This window comes from Myodes glareolus, chromosome 3 (assembly GCF_982192425.1).
Source record: "Myodes glareolus chromosome 3, mMyoGla1.1, whole genome shotgun sequence".
NCBI classification, from domain to species: domain Eukaryota; kingdom Metazoa; phylum Chordata; class Mammalia; order Rodentia; family Cricetidae; genus Myodes; species Myodes glareolus.
This window is the reverse complement of record NC_142028.1, coordinates 70840497-70858273: the sequence shown is the minus strand read 5'-3', so window position 1 is coordinate 70858273 and position 17777 is coordinate 70840497. Positions and strand designations below refer to the sequence as shown.

The 17777-nt window shown below is 44.0% G+C and overlaps 1 protein-coding gene and 1 long non-coding RNA gene across 2 annotated transcripts in view; both read left to right on the top strand.

Moving 5' to 3' along the window:
* Rhbdl2 (rhomboid like 2) overlaps positions 1–15314 on the top strand; it is a 44098-nt gene extending 28784 nt beyond the window's left edge. The window contains exons 4-8 of the mRNA XM_048434485.3: positions 683–795; positions 8267–8367; positions 9862–9922; positions 12525–12586; positions 14861–15314. Coding sequence (XP_048290442.3) covers positions 683–795; positions 8267–8367; positions 9862–9922; positions 12525–12586; positions 14861–15040 — 517 coding nt within the window. The 3' untranslated portion in view covers positions 15041–15314. The remainder of the gene's footprint in view (positions 1–682; positions 796–8266; positions 8368–9861; positions 9923–12524; positions 12587–14860) is intronic.
* Positions 1–17777, top strand: part of LOC148122683 (uncharacterized) — a 411935-nt gene that overhangs the window by 208337 nt on the left and 185821 nt on the right. The gene's annotated exons all lie outside the window — the stretch shown is intronic.

Sequence of the window (17777 nt, the reverse complement as noted above, 5' to 3'; positions counted from 1 at the left end):
ATTTAGGGGGCTGGAGAGATGACTCAGAGGTTAAGAGCACTGGCTGTTCTTCCAGTGGTCCTGAGTTCAGTTCCCAGCGACCACATGGTAGCATCACAACCATGAGATCTGGTGCCCTCTTCTGTCATCCAAGCATACATGCAGACAGAATACTGTGTACATAATAAGTAGATAATAAAGATTAAAAAAAAAAAAAGCTGGGCGGTGGTGGCGCACGCCTTTAATCCCAGCACTTGGGAGACAGAGGCAGGAGAATTTCTGTGAGTTCGAGGCCAGCCTGGTCTACAAGAGCTAGTTCCATGATAGGCTCCAAAGCTACAGAGAAACCCTGTATCGGAAAACCAAAAAAAAAAAAATATTTAAAAAAAGAAAACAAAACAGATAAAAGAGTTACCTGCTTAAAAAAACTAGAATGGAGACCAGCTCAGTGGTTAAGAATGCTTACTAATCAGTCATGAGGACAGTGACTTTGATCCCAAGACTCACATGGAGTGACCCACAGTTTCAGTGACTCCAGCACTGAATGATGCGTCACTTTCTTCTGGCTGCCATGGGCGCTCGCTCTCTTGGTCTGCTTAAAGATAGGCAATAAGATTCTAGCACATTCTTAAGGAGCACTATCCCATGCGAGTCTCCCATGACCACAGCCGCTTGGGTATTTGACCGGTGTTTGTTTCTGCAGAGTCCAGCACATCGTGGGCAATCTTTTCATGCAGCTCGTTCTGGGCATCCCCTTGGAAATGGTCCACAAAGGCCTCCGAGTGGGGCTGGTGTACCTGGCAGGAGTCCTTGCAGGTCAGTGTTCTGGGGGGGGGGGACGTGGGATCAACAAGTCTGGGCTCTTAAGACGAAGCCAAAGGTAATAGATGTCTACAGTGGGCTTTTTGCTGGAGTCAATATTTACTGCACCCTAGCATATGACATGCATAATCATAATATGCTAAGGAACATGGTAAGTATTAGAGATGACTGATCTAGAGATTAGATATTAGAGATATTACAAGCATATAAAGAAAAGTCGCAGTGGCTGTCCTCAGATTAACCTCCAGTCTCATAGCCTTCACGCAATTCAAAACTACGAACAGCTTGGTGTTTGGCTCTTGAAGCCCCTGATCTGCTAGACCAAAGGGCCTGGAAAGTATCATGGCCAGATTTATACTTAAGAAAGACATTTTGCTGGGTATGGTGGCGCACGATTTTAACCCCAGCACTTGGGAGGCAGAGGCAGGTGGATCTCTGTGAATTCAAAACCAGTCTGGTCTACAGAGCCAGTTCCAGGACAGCCAGGGCTACACAGATATCTCAAAATTAAATAAATGCTTTCGTTTTGAGAAAGCTGTAAATTGACATGAGTTATAAGAAACGGTACCTCAAGATCCCAAATGCTTTGCTCATTTGTCCCCCCCAATGTTGCCATCCTGTAAATTTTAACATAGTAACACAGCCAAGTTACTATGTGTTTAACGTAGTAACACAACAGTCATGCAGTTCACGGTCATGCAGTCAAGATAGTAAATACCCACAAGCCCAGGGGACCCTCACTCTGCCTCTTTATGGCTCAGCCTCTTTCTTCTGTCTCTCTTCCTTCTTTACCGCCGACAAGCACTAACCTGCTCTCACTCTTTATTTATGTCATTTCAGGAGAGCATCATGGTTAATTTTTGTCACTGCAGAGAAGTATTCTGTTTACGATCTTGTTTTGTTTTGGTTTGTTTTGTTTTTTCGAGACAGGGTTTCTCTGTAGCTTTGGTGCCTGTCCTAGAACTAGCTCTTATAGACCAGGCTGGCCTGGAACTCACAGAGATCCGCCTGCCTCTGCCTCCCAAGTGCTGGGATTAAAGGCGTGCGCCTCCACTACCCGGCTGTGTTCCGTGTTACAGTCTTGTCCAGTTGTTGACTCCTTGAAGGATAACTGGATTGTTTTAACCCCTTTCCTATTGCTCTTTGAGACAGGGCACCCTGTAGCCCAGGTTAGCCTTTAACTTGCTAAGTAGCCAAGGATGCTTTGAATTCCTGATCCTCCTCCCACCACTTCCCAAGTGGTAGGATTCTTGGCTTATGTGGTGTTGGGAATTCAGCAGCTTTCTGACTTCTAGGCAAATACCCTGCTGAGTTATGTCCCCCAGCCTTCCTTTTTTTCTGTTCTCTTTTCTTCTCTCTCTCTTTTTTTTTTTTTCTTTTGAGATAGGGTTTCTCTGTGTAGCCCTGGCTGTCCTGGAACTCTCTCTGTAGACCAGAATGACTTTGAACTCAGAGATGCACCTACCTACCTTTGTCTCCCAAGTGCTGGGATTAAAGACACATGCACCACCACAGCCCAACCTTTCTGTTTTTGAGACTGCACTCTCTAACGTAGCCCAAGCTGGCCTCAAACACGAGATCCTCTGCCCTTGCCTTCCAGGTACTGAGACTGCAGGAATGAGTTATGACTTAGGGTTTCTATTGCTGAGATGAAGCACCATGACCAAAAAGCAAGTTGGGGAGAAAAGGGTTCATTCAGCTCATACTTCAGCATTGCTAGTCGCCAAGGAAGGAATTCAGGAGAAAAACTCAAACAGGGCAGGACCCTGGAGGAGGAGCTGATGCAGAGGTCGTGGAGGAGTGCTGCTTACTGGCTTGTTCCTTATGGCCTGCTCAGCCTGCCTTCTTATAGAATCCAGGACCACCAGCCCGGGGGGGTGGGGTGGGGGGCGGTACCACCCACAATGGGCTGAACCCTCCCTCATCAATCACTAATTTAAAAAAATACCCTACAGGCCTGCCTACAGTCCAATTTTTATCTTATGGAGGCATTTTCTTGATTGAAGTTCCCCCTTGATGATTTAATTTTATTAGTTTTTTAAATTAATTAATCAATTAATTAATGTGTGCAGTGTTCTTCCTGCCTGTAGCCCTGCAGGCCAGAAGAGGGCACTAGATCTTATTACAGATGGTTGTGAGCCAACACGTGGTTGGCTGCTGGGAGTTGAACTCAGGGCTCTGGAAGAACAGCCTGCACTCTTAATCTCTGAGTCATTTCTCCAGCCCTTCAGATGATTTTAACTTGTGTCAAATTAACATAAAATTGTCCAGCACACACTACCACATCTGGTACCAATATGTTTTCTCCTTTGTAGCCTCATTTTCAAATAAGGTCTCAGTGGGTTGTGGTAGTGCACACCTTTACTCCCAGCCCTGGGGAGGTAGAAGTGGGTCTCTGGTTTCAAGGTCAGCCTGGTCTAGACTGAGTTCCAAGATAGCTACACAGAGAAACCCTGTCTGAAAAAACAAAACAAACAAACAAACAAATCAAATAAGATCTCCTGTTTTCAAATATTATTCCTGGGCAATGAATGTCATGTGGTTCAGGGATTACAATTCAACTCAGTTTAGTGTTTGCTTTTTCTTTCTTCCTTAGATGATGGGAGATGTTTGTCGACTGCTATTTGAGAGACTTTCTGATTTGTAGTGTGCAGTGGCAGGAATATGGACAGCAGGAAGCAGTCTCGAGCTATAGTAAACAGAGCTTTGTGAAGGCCTGGTGCCAAGGCTTGGCTCCCTATTGGATACCCCATCTACTGCATCCAGGTTCTTCACTTTCTGTTTCTTCCTGCATCTTTCTGTCCTGTCCTCGAATACAGAGGTGTAGACTTGCAGGCCTGCTGCATCTATTATGCATTCCTGCTCTACCCCAGGGCTTGATTTCAACCTGTGGGCAGCACTGCCCCGGCATCAGAGCAGAAGTCCTGCAGGAGAACGTGAAAGATTATCTCACCATCTCTGTGATTTTGGCAGTTGCTTCTTGGCATGTTTCTCTCGCCTTTCAGGTCTATGCTTCCCAACCTGTTGAGATCACCTGCAAATAGACTAGTACCTAGCGGTTCTCAGTGGTCAAAAGAAATTCAAGATGACAAGCGAGCTCTTTGTCACCCTTGCCTTTTTTTCTACGCTTCTCTGTGTGCCGTGTCACCTCAGTTCCTTACCTTTGTTACCTTGAGGTGTGCCTGCCGATCCCCAGTGCCAGCATCAGAAGAAACTGTTAAGGCAGAGTGTTGGGGCCAGATCAGATCTGACCCTAGAATTCCCCTTCCTGTAAGCTCACAGGAGCACATTAAAAGACTGAGCTATGCAGTCTGCCTTCAGCTGAGCACCCACAAGCTGACTGATGGTCACAGTTGCCTGGAGTGCTTGGGACACCTGAGGCTGCTCAGATCCCACCAGAACTACTGACTCAGACACTCTGGGGATGGGACCCTGGAACCCACATTTTTGTAGGGCATATGACAGTAAAGTGAACTGTTTTATGTCAATAGCACAAGTCCCTGCTCTTTCATAGACTAATAATTTAGTACGGTCAGTTTTCCTTATATTAGCCTGTCTGTTATGTGCCTAGTGATAATTGGGTGGGTTTAAATGTGCACTTCTGATGACTCATGACTCCCTCCTGCCATTTTGGCGTCTCTAAAAGGTTTGTTTGAATCATCTACCCATTTGAATTTTTGGCTCACGTTCTTTATTGAATGGAACTGTATATGGCATGCAGATATTTTCTTCTGTCTGTATTTTGTCATTCATTCCCCTTTGGTTTTTGGTATGGTGGGAATTGAGCCAGTGCCTTCATGCTTGCTGAGCAAGGCTGTACAGCTAAGCCACCTCTGCAGCCTCTTTTCTTTCCCCAGCCCTCTCTTTTTATTAGCTTATTTTTTGTTTATTTATACAATTTGTCCATTTTATTTTGTGATAGGTAGAATGACATTGACTTTCCCGTGTTGAACCAAGCTTGCTTTTTGGGAGGACAAATGCCACTTGGCCATAGTATATTATGATTTTTATAGGTTATTGGATTCAATTTATTAAAGTTTTAAAAGACGGATTCTGTTTTGTTTGTTTGATTGTTTTGTTTTGTTTTGTTTTGTTTTTGGAGACAAGGTTTCCTCAGTGAGTAACCTTGGCTATCCTGGAACTCACTCTGTGGAACAAACTGGCCTCGAACTCTCAGAGGTCCACCAGCTTCTGCCTCCTGAAGCTGGGATTAGAGGAGTGTGCCCACTATCACCAGGCCAATTTGTTTTGTTTTTAATTATGTGTATGTGTGTGCGTGCGTGCGTGTGTGTGTGTGTGTGTGTGTGTGTGTGTGTGTGTGTGCGCGCGCGCATATGAGTGCAAATGCCAGCTGAGGCCAGAAACACTGGTTCTCTCTCCTCCTCCCCTTCCTCTTCCTCCTCCATCTCTCCTTCCTTTCCTCCCTCCCTCTCTCTCTTCCTTCCTCCCTTTCTCCTTCCCTCCCTCCTACTCTTTGGTGGCCCACCACCCAGCTCCCAAATAAATACATGGAGATTTACTCTTACTTATGAATGCCTGGCCTTAGCTTGCCTTAATTCTGGCCAGTTTTCTAACTTAAATTAACCCATTTCTCTTCTTCTATGTGTTGCCTCTGGGCCTTTTATCTTCCTTTATTCTATATATCTTTCTTTACTTCTTACTCTGTGGCTGGCTGTGTAGTTGGCTCCCGGTGTTGTCCTTTCCTTTTCCCTTTCCTGCTCCTCTAGAGTCTAGATTTCTCCTATTTTTTATTCTCTCTGCCTAGCAGCCCCACCTATCCTTCTCCTGCCTTGCTATTGGCCATTCAGTTCTTTATTAGACCAATCAGGTGTTTCAGGCAGGCAAAGTAACATAGCTTTACAGAGTTAAATAAATGCAACATCCAAGAATGCAACACATCTTTGCATCATTAAATAAATATTCCACAGCATAAACAAATGTAACATCACATCTGAAGCTATTATTCCACAACACCCTCCCTCCTTCCTTTGTTTCCAGAGCACTCAGATCTAGGCAAGTGCTCTCCTACTGGGTCAGATCCCATAGTCCTTGACTGTAGTTTTCTTGTAATATCATTGCTCATTTTGCACTGAAGTAATGCTTGCTTCATACAACAAGTAGGGAAGTGTCTTCCCTCTTTGGCTTTATGGAGAAGGTTAGGTGGAATTGTCATTACTCTGGGGATCAAACCAAGAGCTTTACACACAGTAGGGAGGCAGATACTCTGCCACTGAGGCGTATTCTCAGCCTTGCGATCCCTTCTCATTTCAATGATTGTTAGAATTCAGCAGAGAAGTGAGGTGGATGCCTATAATCCTAACACTCAGGAGATGGAGGCAGGAGGATCAGGAGTTCAAGGCTACCCTCTGCTACATAACAAGTTTGTAAACATCTTGGTCTATGTAAGACACTGACAAAAACAAAACAAAAACCCCAGCAATAAAGTCATCTTGGCCTGTAATTTGCTTTGTGGAAATAAAGTTTAATTCAATTTTAAAAATAGTTATCAGGCCAGGTGTGGTGGCACAACTTTAATCCTAGCACTCAGGAGGCAGAGGCAGGCAGATCTCTGTGAGTTTGAGGCCAGCCTGGTCTATAGAATAAGTTCCAGAGCAGCCCAAGGCCACTTAATAAGACATGGTTTAAAAAATAAACAAAATTAAAAGACCAAAACAACAACAAAATCCATTTCCTATCTTTTTATTTATTATCTGGTGGATATGCCGTGGTAAAAATTTTCGCACTTGCTTTGTTTTGCTCTTGCTTTTTTTTTTTTAAATATTTATTCATTTATTGTGCATTCAATATCTGCCTACATGTGTGCCTGCAGGCCAGAGAGGGCACCAGATCTCATTACAGATGGTTGTGAGCCACCATATGGTTGCTGGGAATTGAACTCAAGACCTTCGGAAGAGCAGGCAATGCTCTTAACCACTGAGCCATCTCTCCAGCCCTTGCTCTTGCTTTTTGAGATAGGATTTCACTGTGTAGACGACTGATCTTGAATTTGTGGCAATCCTCCTATCTCTGACTATCATGTGCTGGGATTAAAAGTATGTGCTTCTGTGCCAACTTCTCATTCTATGTATGTATGTATGTATGTACGTACATATGTAGTGTATGTGTGTATTTGAGAGTACCATGATATGCCTGTTGAAGAGATGTTTCTCGTCCTCTTGTGTCCCTCCCTTTTCCTTTCCCTCCCCCTTTTCTCATAACAGAAATTTCTTCTGAGAAAGTCGTTTCTTCCTGAGGGCTTCCTCAGCACATCCTTTGTTTTCATGTGTATGGGAGTTTTGCCTGCATGCACACACGACACACACGCATACAGTGTCTGCCTGCACATGTGGCACACACGCATACAGTGCCTGCCTGCACACTCAGCACACACGCATACAGTGTCTGCCTGCACACGTGGCACACACGCATACAGTGCCTGCATGCACACGTGGCACACACGCATACAGTGCCTGCATGCACATGGGGCACACATGCATACAGTGCCTGCAGTGACCAGACATCAGATCTCCTGGAACTGGAGCGGTTGTGAACTACTGAGTACATACGGGGAACCAAACCCAGGAAGAGCAGCCGGTGTTTGTAACAGCTGAACCATATCTCCAGCCCTCAGACATTGTTTTTTACACAAAATATAGATGCTATTGCATCCTAAAGAATGAAGGGAGTGGAAGTATAGCGAGGACATCATAAGGCTCATCTTTTGGTACAGATATCTAGGACTGGGTTAGTAAGTGAGTTTCACCTTGCTTGGAGAATACGATTAGACCTTACTTATGTCAAGAAGGATTCTGAGGCCCCCTCCAGGGAGATGGCTCAGTGGGTACAGTTCTTTTCTACAATTATAGGAGGTAAGAACACCTCTAGTACACAGAACATGGTTTATCACACTTATTTTGTTGTGTGTGTACGTGTGTATGTGCGTGTGGACTCTTGTGGAGGTCAGAGGACAACCTGTGGGAGCTGGCTTTTTCCTTCCCCGTGTGGGTCCCAGGGATCAAGTTATCAGGCTTGGCAGCAAGCGTTTGCCCTCTGAGCAGTCTCGCTGGCCCAGTCGAAGTCATAGCTAGCCAGGCCACAAAGCACATCCCACAGTGCTTTCAGATGATATGTGTGTCAGCTCTCTTATGTCCCCTCAAAGCCTGCTGCGGACTGTTTTATTAGCATTTCCATGGTACAGACAGGAGACATAATGTCCTGAAGTCATGGTTAATGAGTCTGGCTCCAGAGCCGGAGCTCCTGTCTGTTTAACTTTTAGCAGATGTTAAAAGCTTCGGAAATAACCTGCGTGCCCGAATCTACACAGCACAGAAGGGCAAGGTGGAATTGTTGTGTGCTAATAGGAAAATGGTCAAAATGTCCCGTATTTTTACTTGAGACTTTTTAAAACCTACTTCATTTATAATTCTTACAGTTCTGTCTGGCCTTTTGTGTTTTATTTCTCCAGGGTCCCTCGCCAGCTCCATTTTTGACCCCCTTAAGTCTCTCGTGGGTGCTTCAGGAGGAGTCTATGCACTGATGGGAGGCTATTTTATGAATGTTATAGTGGTAAGAATTTTGGGGATGGAAGTTTCAAAGACAGGCTTTCATCTAGCCCAGGCTAGCCTGGTACTTGACATGTGGGCAGAGGATGGCTTTTACTTTGATTCTCGCCTAGGTTCTGGGGCTTTACCCTTTTGCATGCAAAGATGACCAGCAAGCACCACCATACCCCATTTCTGGAATTTAAAAAATCCTATTTGTTTATTTTATTATTTATATTGTAAATATAAATACATTTATTATATTATTTTATGTGTATTTCCCCTGCATGTATATATGTACGCCATGTGCATGCTTGGAGCGTGTAGAGGTTAGAAGAGGGATCTGACCCCCTCAAGGTGGAGTTACAGATGGTTGTGAGCCATTATGTGGGTGTTAGACTCAAACCCAAATCCTCTGGAGCCATCTCGCTAGCTCTTAGACTTTTTTTGCTTTTTGTTTTCTTTATAAATGAGTAGTTGTTTGATTCAGGGAATCCTGATTTATCACCATTTACTGAGTTCTTCTGAGCTAAGAATTGTTTGGCCACTAGAAAAGACAACTCCCAGTCTGTCTGTTGTGACCCTTTGTGTCAGGCTGTCACCAGGATACCACTTAGTCAGACATCTGTGTTTTGATTTATTAGGTTGCTTCTCCCTCCCCTTTCAAATAATAAACTTTCTTCCCAGGGAGCTAAAGTTCGATTAAAAATAACAGCCTAGGGCCAGCGAGACGACTCAGCAGGTAAAGGTCTTGCCACTAGGCTCTAACACTTGAGTTCAATCCTCTGGATGCATATGGTGGAAGGAGAAAACCTATTCTCACATGTCATATGACCTACACATGTGAGGCATGGGCGTGTACACACACACACACACACACGATACATTTCTGAAAATTTAAAAATAATAGCCTGCCATTCCAGGCTTGTAAAAAAAAATTAAAGAAATGCTTAAATATTGGTTAAATCTCTAAATCTCTCTTAAGTCCTACAGGGAAAGAAGATGAAATAGTAAAAGAATAACAACCAGAAAGGCTTAGAAATATTTTACTAGACTCATCTCTCTGTTTACTGACAAGTGAAATGTTGATTTTATGTTACTTGTAATGAAATTATGTAATTTACATTATACAATTAAGCATTATAATTTGTTTTGTGGTCCAAAGTACAGCCAGCAGCCTTGTCTTTCTCCGATGCATTTGAAAACTTGACTGTTGGACATATTTGTCTTTTAAATCTTTACTGAATAAGCATTGCTTTAAGTTGAGTATGGTAGCCCATGTCTTTAATCCTGGCACTTAAGAGGCAGAGGCAGGAGGGTCTCTATGAGTTCAAAGCCAGCTTGGTCTACAGAGCAAATTCCAGGACAGCCAGGGCTGCACAGAGAAACACTATCTCGAAAACAAAACCAAAAGCAAAAAGAAAACCAATAAACATTGCTTTAAATGAAACAGCAAATGAAGAGGGAGTCAGGCTAAGATGGCATTTGTTTATAGATCATATTCTTATCGCTTTCCCAGAATTTTCGAGAAATGATTCCTGCCTTTGGGATCGTCAGACTGCTTGTCATCATCCTGATAAGTAAGTGACCTTGGTGAACACTTTACTCCCTCAGTCTCTTCCTCCTCAGATTTCTGAGGGGCTCCTCGGGTCCCCCACCCCACCATGAGGGATGATTGATAGTCTAGTGTTGGGGAGAACTGTCCGCTTTCAGAGGTGCCTCAATGATGTACCAGGACTCTGGATGTGTGTGTGCCTCTCTCAATAGCTTCACTTACGAGTTCTGTTCTGGATTCTCATATTCATGCAATGGAGGGCACATGATTTTTGTCTGCAAAGGAAAAGTTTAGAAATTACTGAGATAGCTGGGCGGTGGTGGCACATACCTTTAATCTCAGCAATTGGGAGGCAAAGGCAGGCAGATACCTGATCTCTGTGAGTTCGAGGCCAGCCTGGTCTACAAGAGCTAGCTCCAGGACAGACTCCAAAGCTACAGAGAGACCCTGTCTCGAAAAACCAAAACCAAAACCAAAAAAAAAAAAACCCAGAAAACAAAAAACAAAAACAAAAAAAACCTACTGAGATACTCTAACTTCCTCCTAAATTTCTAAATTTTCAATTTGGGTAGGTTTGTGTAGGTAGAGCAGGATGGCCTTGAACTTTAGAAGTAGCTGAGGACAACCTTGAACTCATTCTCCTGCTCCTACCTCCTGAGCACTAAGATTATAGACCTGTGTTGTCTCACCTGGCTTTATATAGTGCCAGAGATCCAACCCCAGATTTTCTACCAAGTGAGCTATAGCTGCGTTCCGTGTCTTGGATCCTTTGTGTAGAAAATGCCATGACCTTCACGTGGGTTGCTAAGGCAATCCTCTATCTGGTCTCTCTGCTCTGGTTCTTGTTTCCTATTTCCCTTCTAATAGCCAGAATGAGTCTTTCCCGGCCCCACAAGGCAAGCAAACCAAAAATCTCATCAGACTCCTGTCACCCGTAGGCAAACCCTCAAAACCTTCCTGTCATGGAGATGTCAGTCGTATGTCAAAGTCCCTGTCTCGAAGTCCCGGAGCGTCTTTCCCCAGCTCCTTTCCTGATCCTGACACCTACCTCTTCATCCTTAATTCAAGTCCAGAACCTCCTGGAAGACTCCCCCACAACATGGGAGGCTGACCCAGGGCTTTAATTACTCATTCACCTGTCTAGGGTGATATCGGCGAATCAATCCCACACCAGTTATGTTTTAAGGGGTTATTTATTTTGGGGGGTAAAACTTACATACACCAGAAACCGTCAGGAAGGGAGCCTAGTCGCTGGAGCAGGAGCCGGAAGCAGGAGCCTGGGAGCAGGAGCCGGGAGCAGGAGCCGGGACCAAGCACCGGAACCAAGAGAGCCTGATCCGGATCTGCTTCTCTTTTTAAAAGAGAAATATACCACGCCCCAGTGGGCTGGTATTTCAGCAGCTATTGGCTGACGGAGCGGAAGTCGCTCCCCGCTGCACTGTGGGCTCGTATTTCAGCGACTATTGGTTGAGGCAGCGGAAGTTACTCCCACAACAGGGTGAGCCAGAGAATTTCATTTTTAGTAAGTTCTTGGTGCCAAGTGTCATGGTTCCTGCCCAGAATCCCAGCACTGTGGAGGTCAAGGCAGGAGGATTCCTGCAGGTTTGGGTCCACTTGGGCTAGACAGTAAATTCAAGACTATCCTGGGATATATAGTGAAAACCCATCTTGAACAAAATAAAGCAGAAGTTCCCAGATGACTCCGCTCTTGATGATTTAGGGGTCATTTCTGCCTCAGGAAGTCCAAGCTTGTTCTTCACTTGATCTGAAAGATCCTTGCTTTACACAGTAACATGGCTTGTTCCACCCAGGGAAGGATTCCTGGAGAGCTTCCTCGATCCTCCTATTAAAACATGGCAGCCTCCCTGATGACATGTCTGGCTCAGTCAGTGGGTAAAAACACCTGCCGCCAAGCCTGTCATCCTGAGTTCAATTCCCAGGACCCACGCAGTGGAAGCAGGGAACAGCTGACGTCTGCGAGATGTCCTTTGACCTCCACACAAGGACTGTGGCACACACACACCTGCGCACGCATACCTGCGTGCACACACCCACACTTGCACACTAAATTAAAAATATTTTAAAGGACAGCCTATTCCTGACACCCCCAATCCTCCTTCCTCTGTATTCTCTCTGTCATACTCAGTGTAACATGGCACACTGTTGTCTTTTGTTTGTTTGCTTGATTGGCTTTTGAAATAGGCTCTCCCTCTGTAGCCTTGGCTGGCCTGGAACTAGGTATGTAGAGTAGTCTGGCCGCAAACTAACAGAAATTTGCCTGCCTCTGCCTACCAAGTACTGAGATTATAGACACCAACCAACATACCTGGCGATGCACACTCCCCCCCCATAGGTCAGGGCAATCTGATCTCTTTGCTCTGTGTCTACCGTGAGAATAGTGCTGTCAGCTGGAACATAATCAACAACTACTTCTTTGATTGATAAATCCATAACTGGGTTACCGAGAACGTCCACTTCATTGTGCTGTTATGAGAATTAATGAATTGCTGAAGGGAGAGCTCTAAGAACAGCAGCTGGCCCAGCAGAGTCAGACAGACAGTGTTGAGGGGAACAAAACTCTGCCCAGTGTGGAGATCTAAGCCTTCATCGGGTGTCTTCTCTTCTAGTTGCATCGGATATGGGATTTGCTCTCTACAGAAGGTTCTTTGTCCCTGAAAATGGGTCTCCGGTGAGTTTACTTCCTTTCTTCGTGCTCGATGCATGTGTGTGTGCATGCACATGTACACGTAAGTTCATGTTATGTGGAGGTCAGAGGACAACTTTCAGAATTGGTTCTTGCCAGCCATCCCGTCTCTGCCTCCAATCACACCATAGGAATATAGGAATGCTGTATCTAGCTTCCTTCCTTCCTGCCTGCCTGCCTTTCTCTTTTTCTTTCTTTTTCTTCCCTTCCTTCCCCTCCCTTTCCTCCCTCCCTCCTTCCCTTCCTCCCTCCTTTCCTTCCTTTCTTCCTTCCTTTCTCTCCTTCTTTCTCTCTTTCTTCTTGTGTGTGTGTGCACACATGCACGAATGTATTTGTTTATTTTTTTGTGTGTTTATTTTGGCTTTTTTTAGCGACAGAGTTTCTTTGTATAGGCCTGACCATCCTGCAACTCGATCTGTAGACCAGGCTGTTCTGGAGATCCGCCTGCCTCTGCTTCCTGAAAGCTGGGACTAAAGGCATGCACCACCACCTCCCTCTCAGCTTTTTTTTTTGGGGGGGGGGTTCGAGACAGGGTTTCTCTGTGGCTTTGGAGTCTTTCCTGGAATTAGCTCTTGTAGACCAGGCTGGCCTCGAACTCACAGAGATCCGCCTGTCTCTGCCTCCCAAGTACTGGGATTAAAGTTGTGCGCCATCACCGCCCTGCTCAGCTCAGTTTTTTGTTTTTTTGTTTTTTTGGTTTTTTTTTACAATATTCACTGGTATATCCAACTTTCCCTGTGGGTTCTAGGACTCAAACTTAGGTCATCAGGCTTTTGAGGCAAAAACTTTTTTACCTGCGGAGACATCTTTCCAGGTTCAATTTCTTTCTTTTGCTTTTGTTTTTCAAAGAAAAATTTACTTTCCCATCAAAAAGTCATCCTGTAATCTCAGCCCTCAGGAGATTGAGGCAGGAGATCTGGTGTTCAAGGCCGTCCTCAGCTACATAGCAAGTTCAGGGCAGCCTGGGCTAACAACAACAAAATAAAACAAAAAAAACACACAAAAAAGGAGTTATCAAATGAGGCTACAACTTCAATTTAAAGCAATCAAATATCCATTTGGAAGTTAAAAAAATTATTAAGGTAGGTCTGAGGAGATGCCTCAATGGATAAAGAACTTGATGTACCTGTGGGAGGACACTCACATATATGCTGAACAAGTCCATGTGGCCAGCCTGTAATCCCAGCCCTTGGTAAGTGGGAACTGGGATCCCCAGGGCAAGCTGCCTAGCTAGATTGTTGGAGTCACTGAGCTCAGGGCTCAAGTAAGAGATCTTACCTCCACGGGCATGGTAGTGCACACCTTTTAATGCAGCTTTGGGAGGCAGAGGCAGAAGGATCTTTTTGAGTTTAGGGCCTGGTCTACAAAGTGAGTTCCAGGACTAAATAGATTTTTTTTCAAAGAAAAAATGGAGAGAGCTACCTCAATATATAAAGTGGATGGATGGAGAGTTGATTGAGGAAGCCCGCTTGCATATGTATGTGCACTCATAGACATGTAAACACATATGCACATGCAAACACATTTCAAATACACATATGTATAACCAAAAACAGAGTGGGTGAAAATGACATGTTTTGTTAGGGTTGGTGCTACACACCTTTATTCCTAACACTCAAGAGACTGAGGCAGGAGAATTTCTTTGAGTTCTAGTCCAACCAGGATTATATAGCAAGACCTTGTCTCAGAGTAAAAGAATGAGAAAGAAAGGAAAGGAAGTAAAAGGGGAGAAAGAAAGAATGGGGTTGACAAACTGGAGAGCTGGCAAATTGGAGAATTGGTGAGCTGGTCAGCTGGCTCAGGGTGTACTGAGCTTCCTACGCAAGCCTGACAGCCTCTGTTCAGCCTCTGAAAACCATGGAAGGAGAGACTTGACCTCACAAATGTCCACTGTCCTGCACATGTGCTCTGTGGTGTGTACCCCATTATAAATACACATACATACACAGTAATGATGGTAAGAAACAGGGTTTCTTTTTGTAACCCTGGTTGTCCTGGAACTCACTTTAAGAACAGGCTGGCCCTGAACACACAGAGATCCGCCTGCCTCTGTCTCCTGAGTGCTGGGATTAAAGGTGTGCTCCACCAAGCCCAGCTTTATGTGCTTCGCAGCATCACCTTGTCTCGGGGGAACAAAGTGTTTTGTGTCTCCCTTGTCTTAGCCCCGAGATCTAAATATATTTGCCCCAGTAGAAGATCCGCAGCTGAAATACAGAATTAGCATTTCCCCACCCATTTCTATTCTCCCCTTTCTCCAAGGTGTCCTTTGCTGCGCACATTGCAGGCGGATTTGCTGGGATGTCCATCGGCTACACTGTGTTCAGCTGCTTTGACAAGACACTGCTCAAAGACCCCAGGTTCTGGATGGCAATTGCTGCCTATGTCATTTGTCTCTTATTTGCTGTGTTTTTTAACGTCTTCCTGTCCCCAGCGAACTGACTCGCCTCTAATATGAGCCAGTTATTAAAAGTGCCACGTGGGGGGAATGGAAAATGTGAAGAAACGCAAACATCCCAGCATAAAGAAGATGGGACATCACCCGATTCATCACCTCTGAGGGGAGCTTCCGATAGGAAAGAGACAAAGCTAGGAACCAAAAAATGAGACTTTCATACACAGGGTATGCATGTATTATCCTATTACAGAGACTTATATCTTGTTTGATAGACGCCACAAGAGCTGTATTATCCTGAGAATAAACTTTTCATATCTATGTTGGACTCTTGGTTCTTGTGGCTCTGAGGCACAGCCTCCTGTATCCCAACATGGCCAAGAACTGGTTGAATCCAAGGAGAACCTAGAACTCTGGTCTCTGCTTCCATTATTGCAGCTGGGATTTCAGGCTGTGCGCTCTCACCCCAGGGCCTCCAACCTTAGAGCTGGCACTCCACCTACACCTACTGAGCCACACCCCCGTGGCAGACTCTCTTTCTAATGAGTCTCTGGTTTTTTTGTTTTGTTTTTGTTATTTTGCATATAATAGGTTGCGTTATGCAATCTATTTCTGGGGGTATTTATCATCCCTTTCTGTTTATTTAAAATATCCTTTAGCATTTGATTTGATCTTTCTATAAATGCCTGCCATGTAGGATTGTATGGTATACCTGCAATATGTTTTATATTATAATAAGCAAAAAACTGTTTCATTTACATAGAGAAATATGCTGGAGCATTGCCTGTCTTTATTTGTACATGTTTATTCATGTTGGCCATAGCTTCTAGCAAATGTATGATTACCAAATCAGCCTTTTCTGAACTCAAAGCAGTTGCCCATAGAAAACCTGAATGGGTATCAATGGTGTGATGTGCATATTTTAGTTCCTCAAATTCGACAAAATGGAATATATTCATCTACCAGATTTTGTAGAGGTTTCTGTACTGCCTGACCCCGAAGCCATTTTGTCCCTAAGAAACACACAGAGGCTTGTATTAGTTATAAACTGTTTGGCTATTAGCTCAGGCTTTTTATTACTTTTTTTTTGGCTTTTCCACAGGGTTTCTCTGTAGCTTTGGAGCATATCCTGGAACTAGTTCTTGTATATCAAGCTAGCTTCAAACTCACAGAGGTCCACCTGCCTCTACCTCCCAAGTGCTAGGGTTAAAGGTGTACGCCATCACTGCGTGGCTATTAACTAGCTCTTACAACTTAAATTAACCCATAATTTTTATCTATGTTTAGCCACATGACTTGGGATCTTTTCTCAGTACAGCATTTTCATTCATCTCACTTCCCCTGCATCTGGATGACGACTGCACACTGAACCTTTCCTTTTCCCAGAATTCTCCTAGTCTGTTCACCCCACCTATACTTCCTGTCTGGCTACTGGCCAATCAGCATTTTATTAAACCAACATGAATGACAAATCTTTACAGAGTACAAGAGTATTATCGCACACAGCAGTTCCTCTTTTCTTTTTAAAACAAGAATTCTAAAATCTTTGTTTAGCTTTTTTTTTCCTGACCATTATCAATAATAACTTGTAACCAACACTCTAAACAAAGACAAACAACCATAATCCATTTTTTGGGAATGTAGGCATAGTTTTCTAGGCTACTTCTTGCTTATTGGGGATGTGGATAATATTTTGAGGACCTAAAGAAAATTTAGGGTTATGATCAAGTCCTGACCAGAGTATTCTTTGAGGCTGGATCATCTCAGCCAGCAGTCTTGAGGCTGTTCTGGATGTAGAACTCAGAAGAAACTGCAACAAAGGTTCTCTGAAATGTTGGATCATCTGTTCCAACTGGAGATTTTTCAGGGGATCTTCTTTGATCAGATCTTATTTTTAACCCAGAATGAATCCACAATGTCTCATTTCCTGTGGAAACAAAATCAAAACCTCTTCTCCAAAGTAACATATCTTTTGACTTCAATTTCAAAGTCAAGGCACTTTCAGAATATATATGTTGGATTAATCCAGTAGCATTTATCAAATATCTTTTAGAAGCTGTTGTTCCTTCCTCAGCAGTCAAACAATTCAAAGACAATACAATAATGCACAGTATCTAGATTCTCTGTGGGCCACTTTTAAGAGTTCTAACTCAAAAGCAGAACCTTGCCCTGCACTCAACCTTTCTATCTTTTCATCAAATACCCAATGAACTGGAAACATGTCCACCCGACTCTCTGGGGGGTCTGCTCTCAGTGGAGACCCTCACCCATGCAGTTTTTCACAGACTTCTGTCTCCGAGCTTGCTTGCTTTATTGGACCCTTACTCAATAAGGAATACCTCTTTCTCCTCTTCCCAACAACTAGCAGGACTTCCAGCATGCCTGCCCTGTTTCTTCCAAAGCTACAATAAAGTGGTCCCCAGGCTTCCTTCTGAGTTCACTTAGAACATTATTTATGAATGAGACCCGCAAAGATCCAGTACTCTTTCCGGAGAGCATAGCCATATATTCAAATACCTAATTTTAAGTCATTCTTCAAACAAAATGTAGGATCTGGCATGGTGGTATATGCCTTTAATCCCAGCACCGCAGAGGCAGAGGCAGGAGGATCTCAGTGAGTTTGAGGTGAGCCAGGTCTACATAGTGGGTTCTAGGCTAGGCAGAGCTACATAATAAGATCCTGTCTCAAAACCACACCAAAACCAAAAAAATTAAATGAACAAATGTATTATCAGTTATCAATTAGCTAAATAGCAGGATTATTTCATTTCAATGATGACAAAA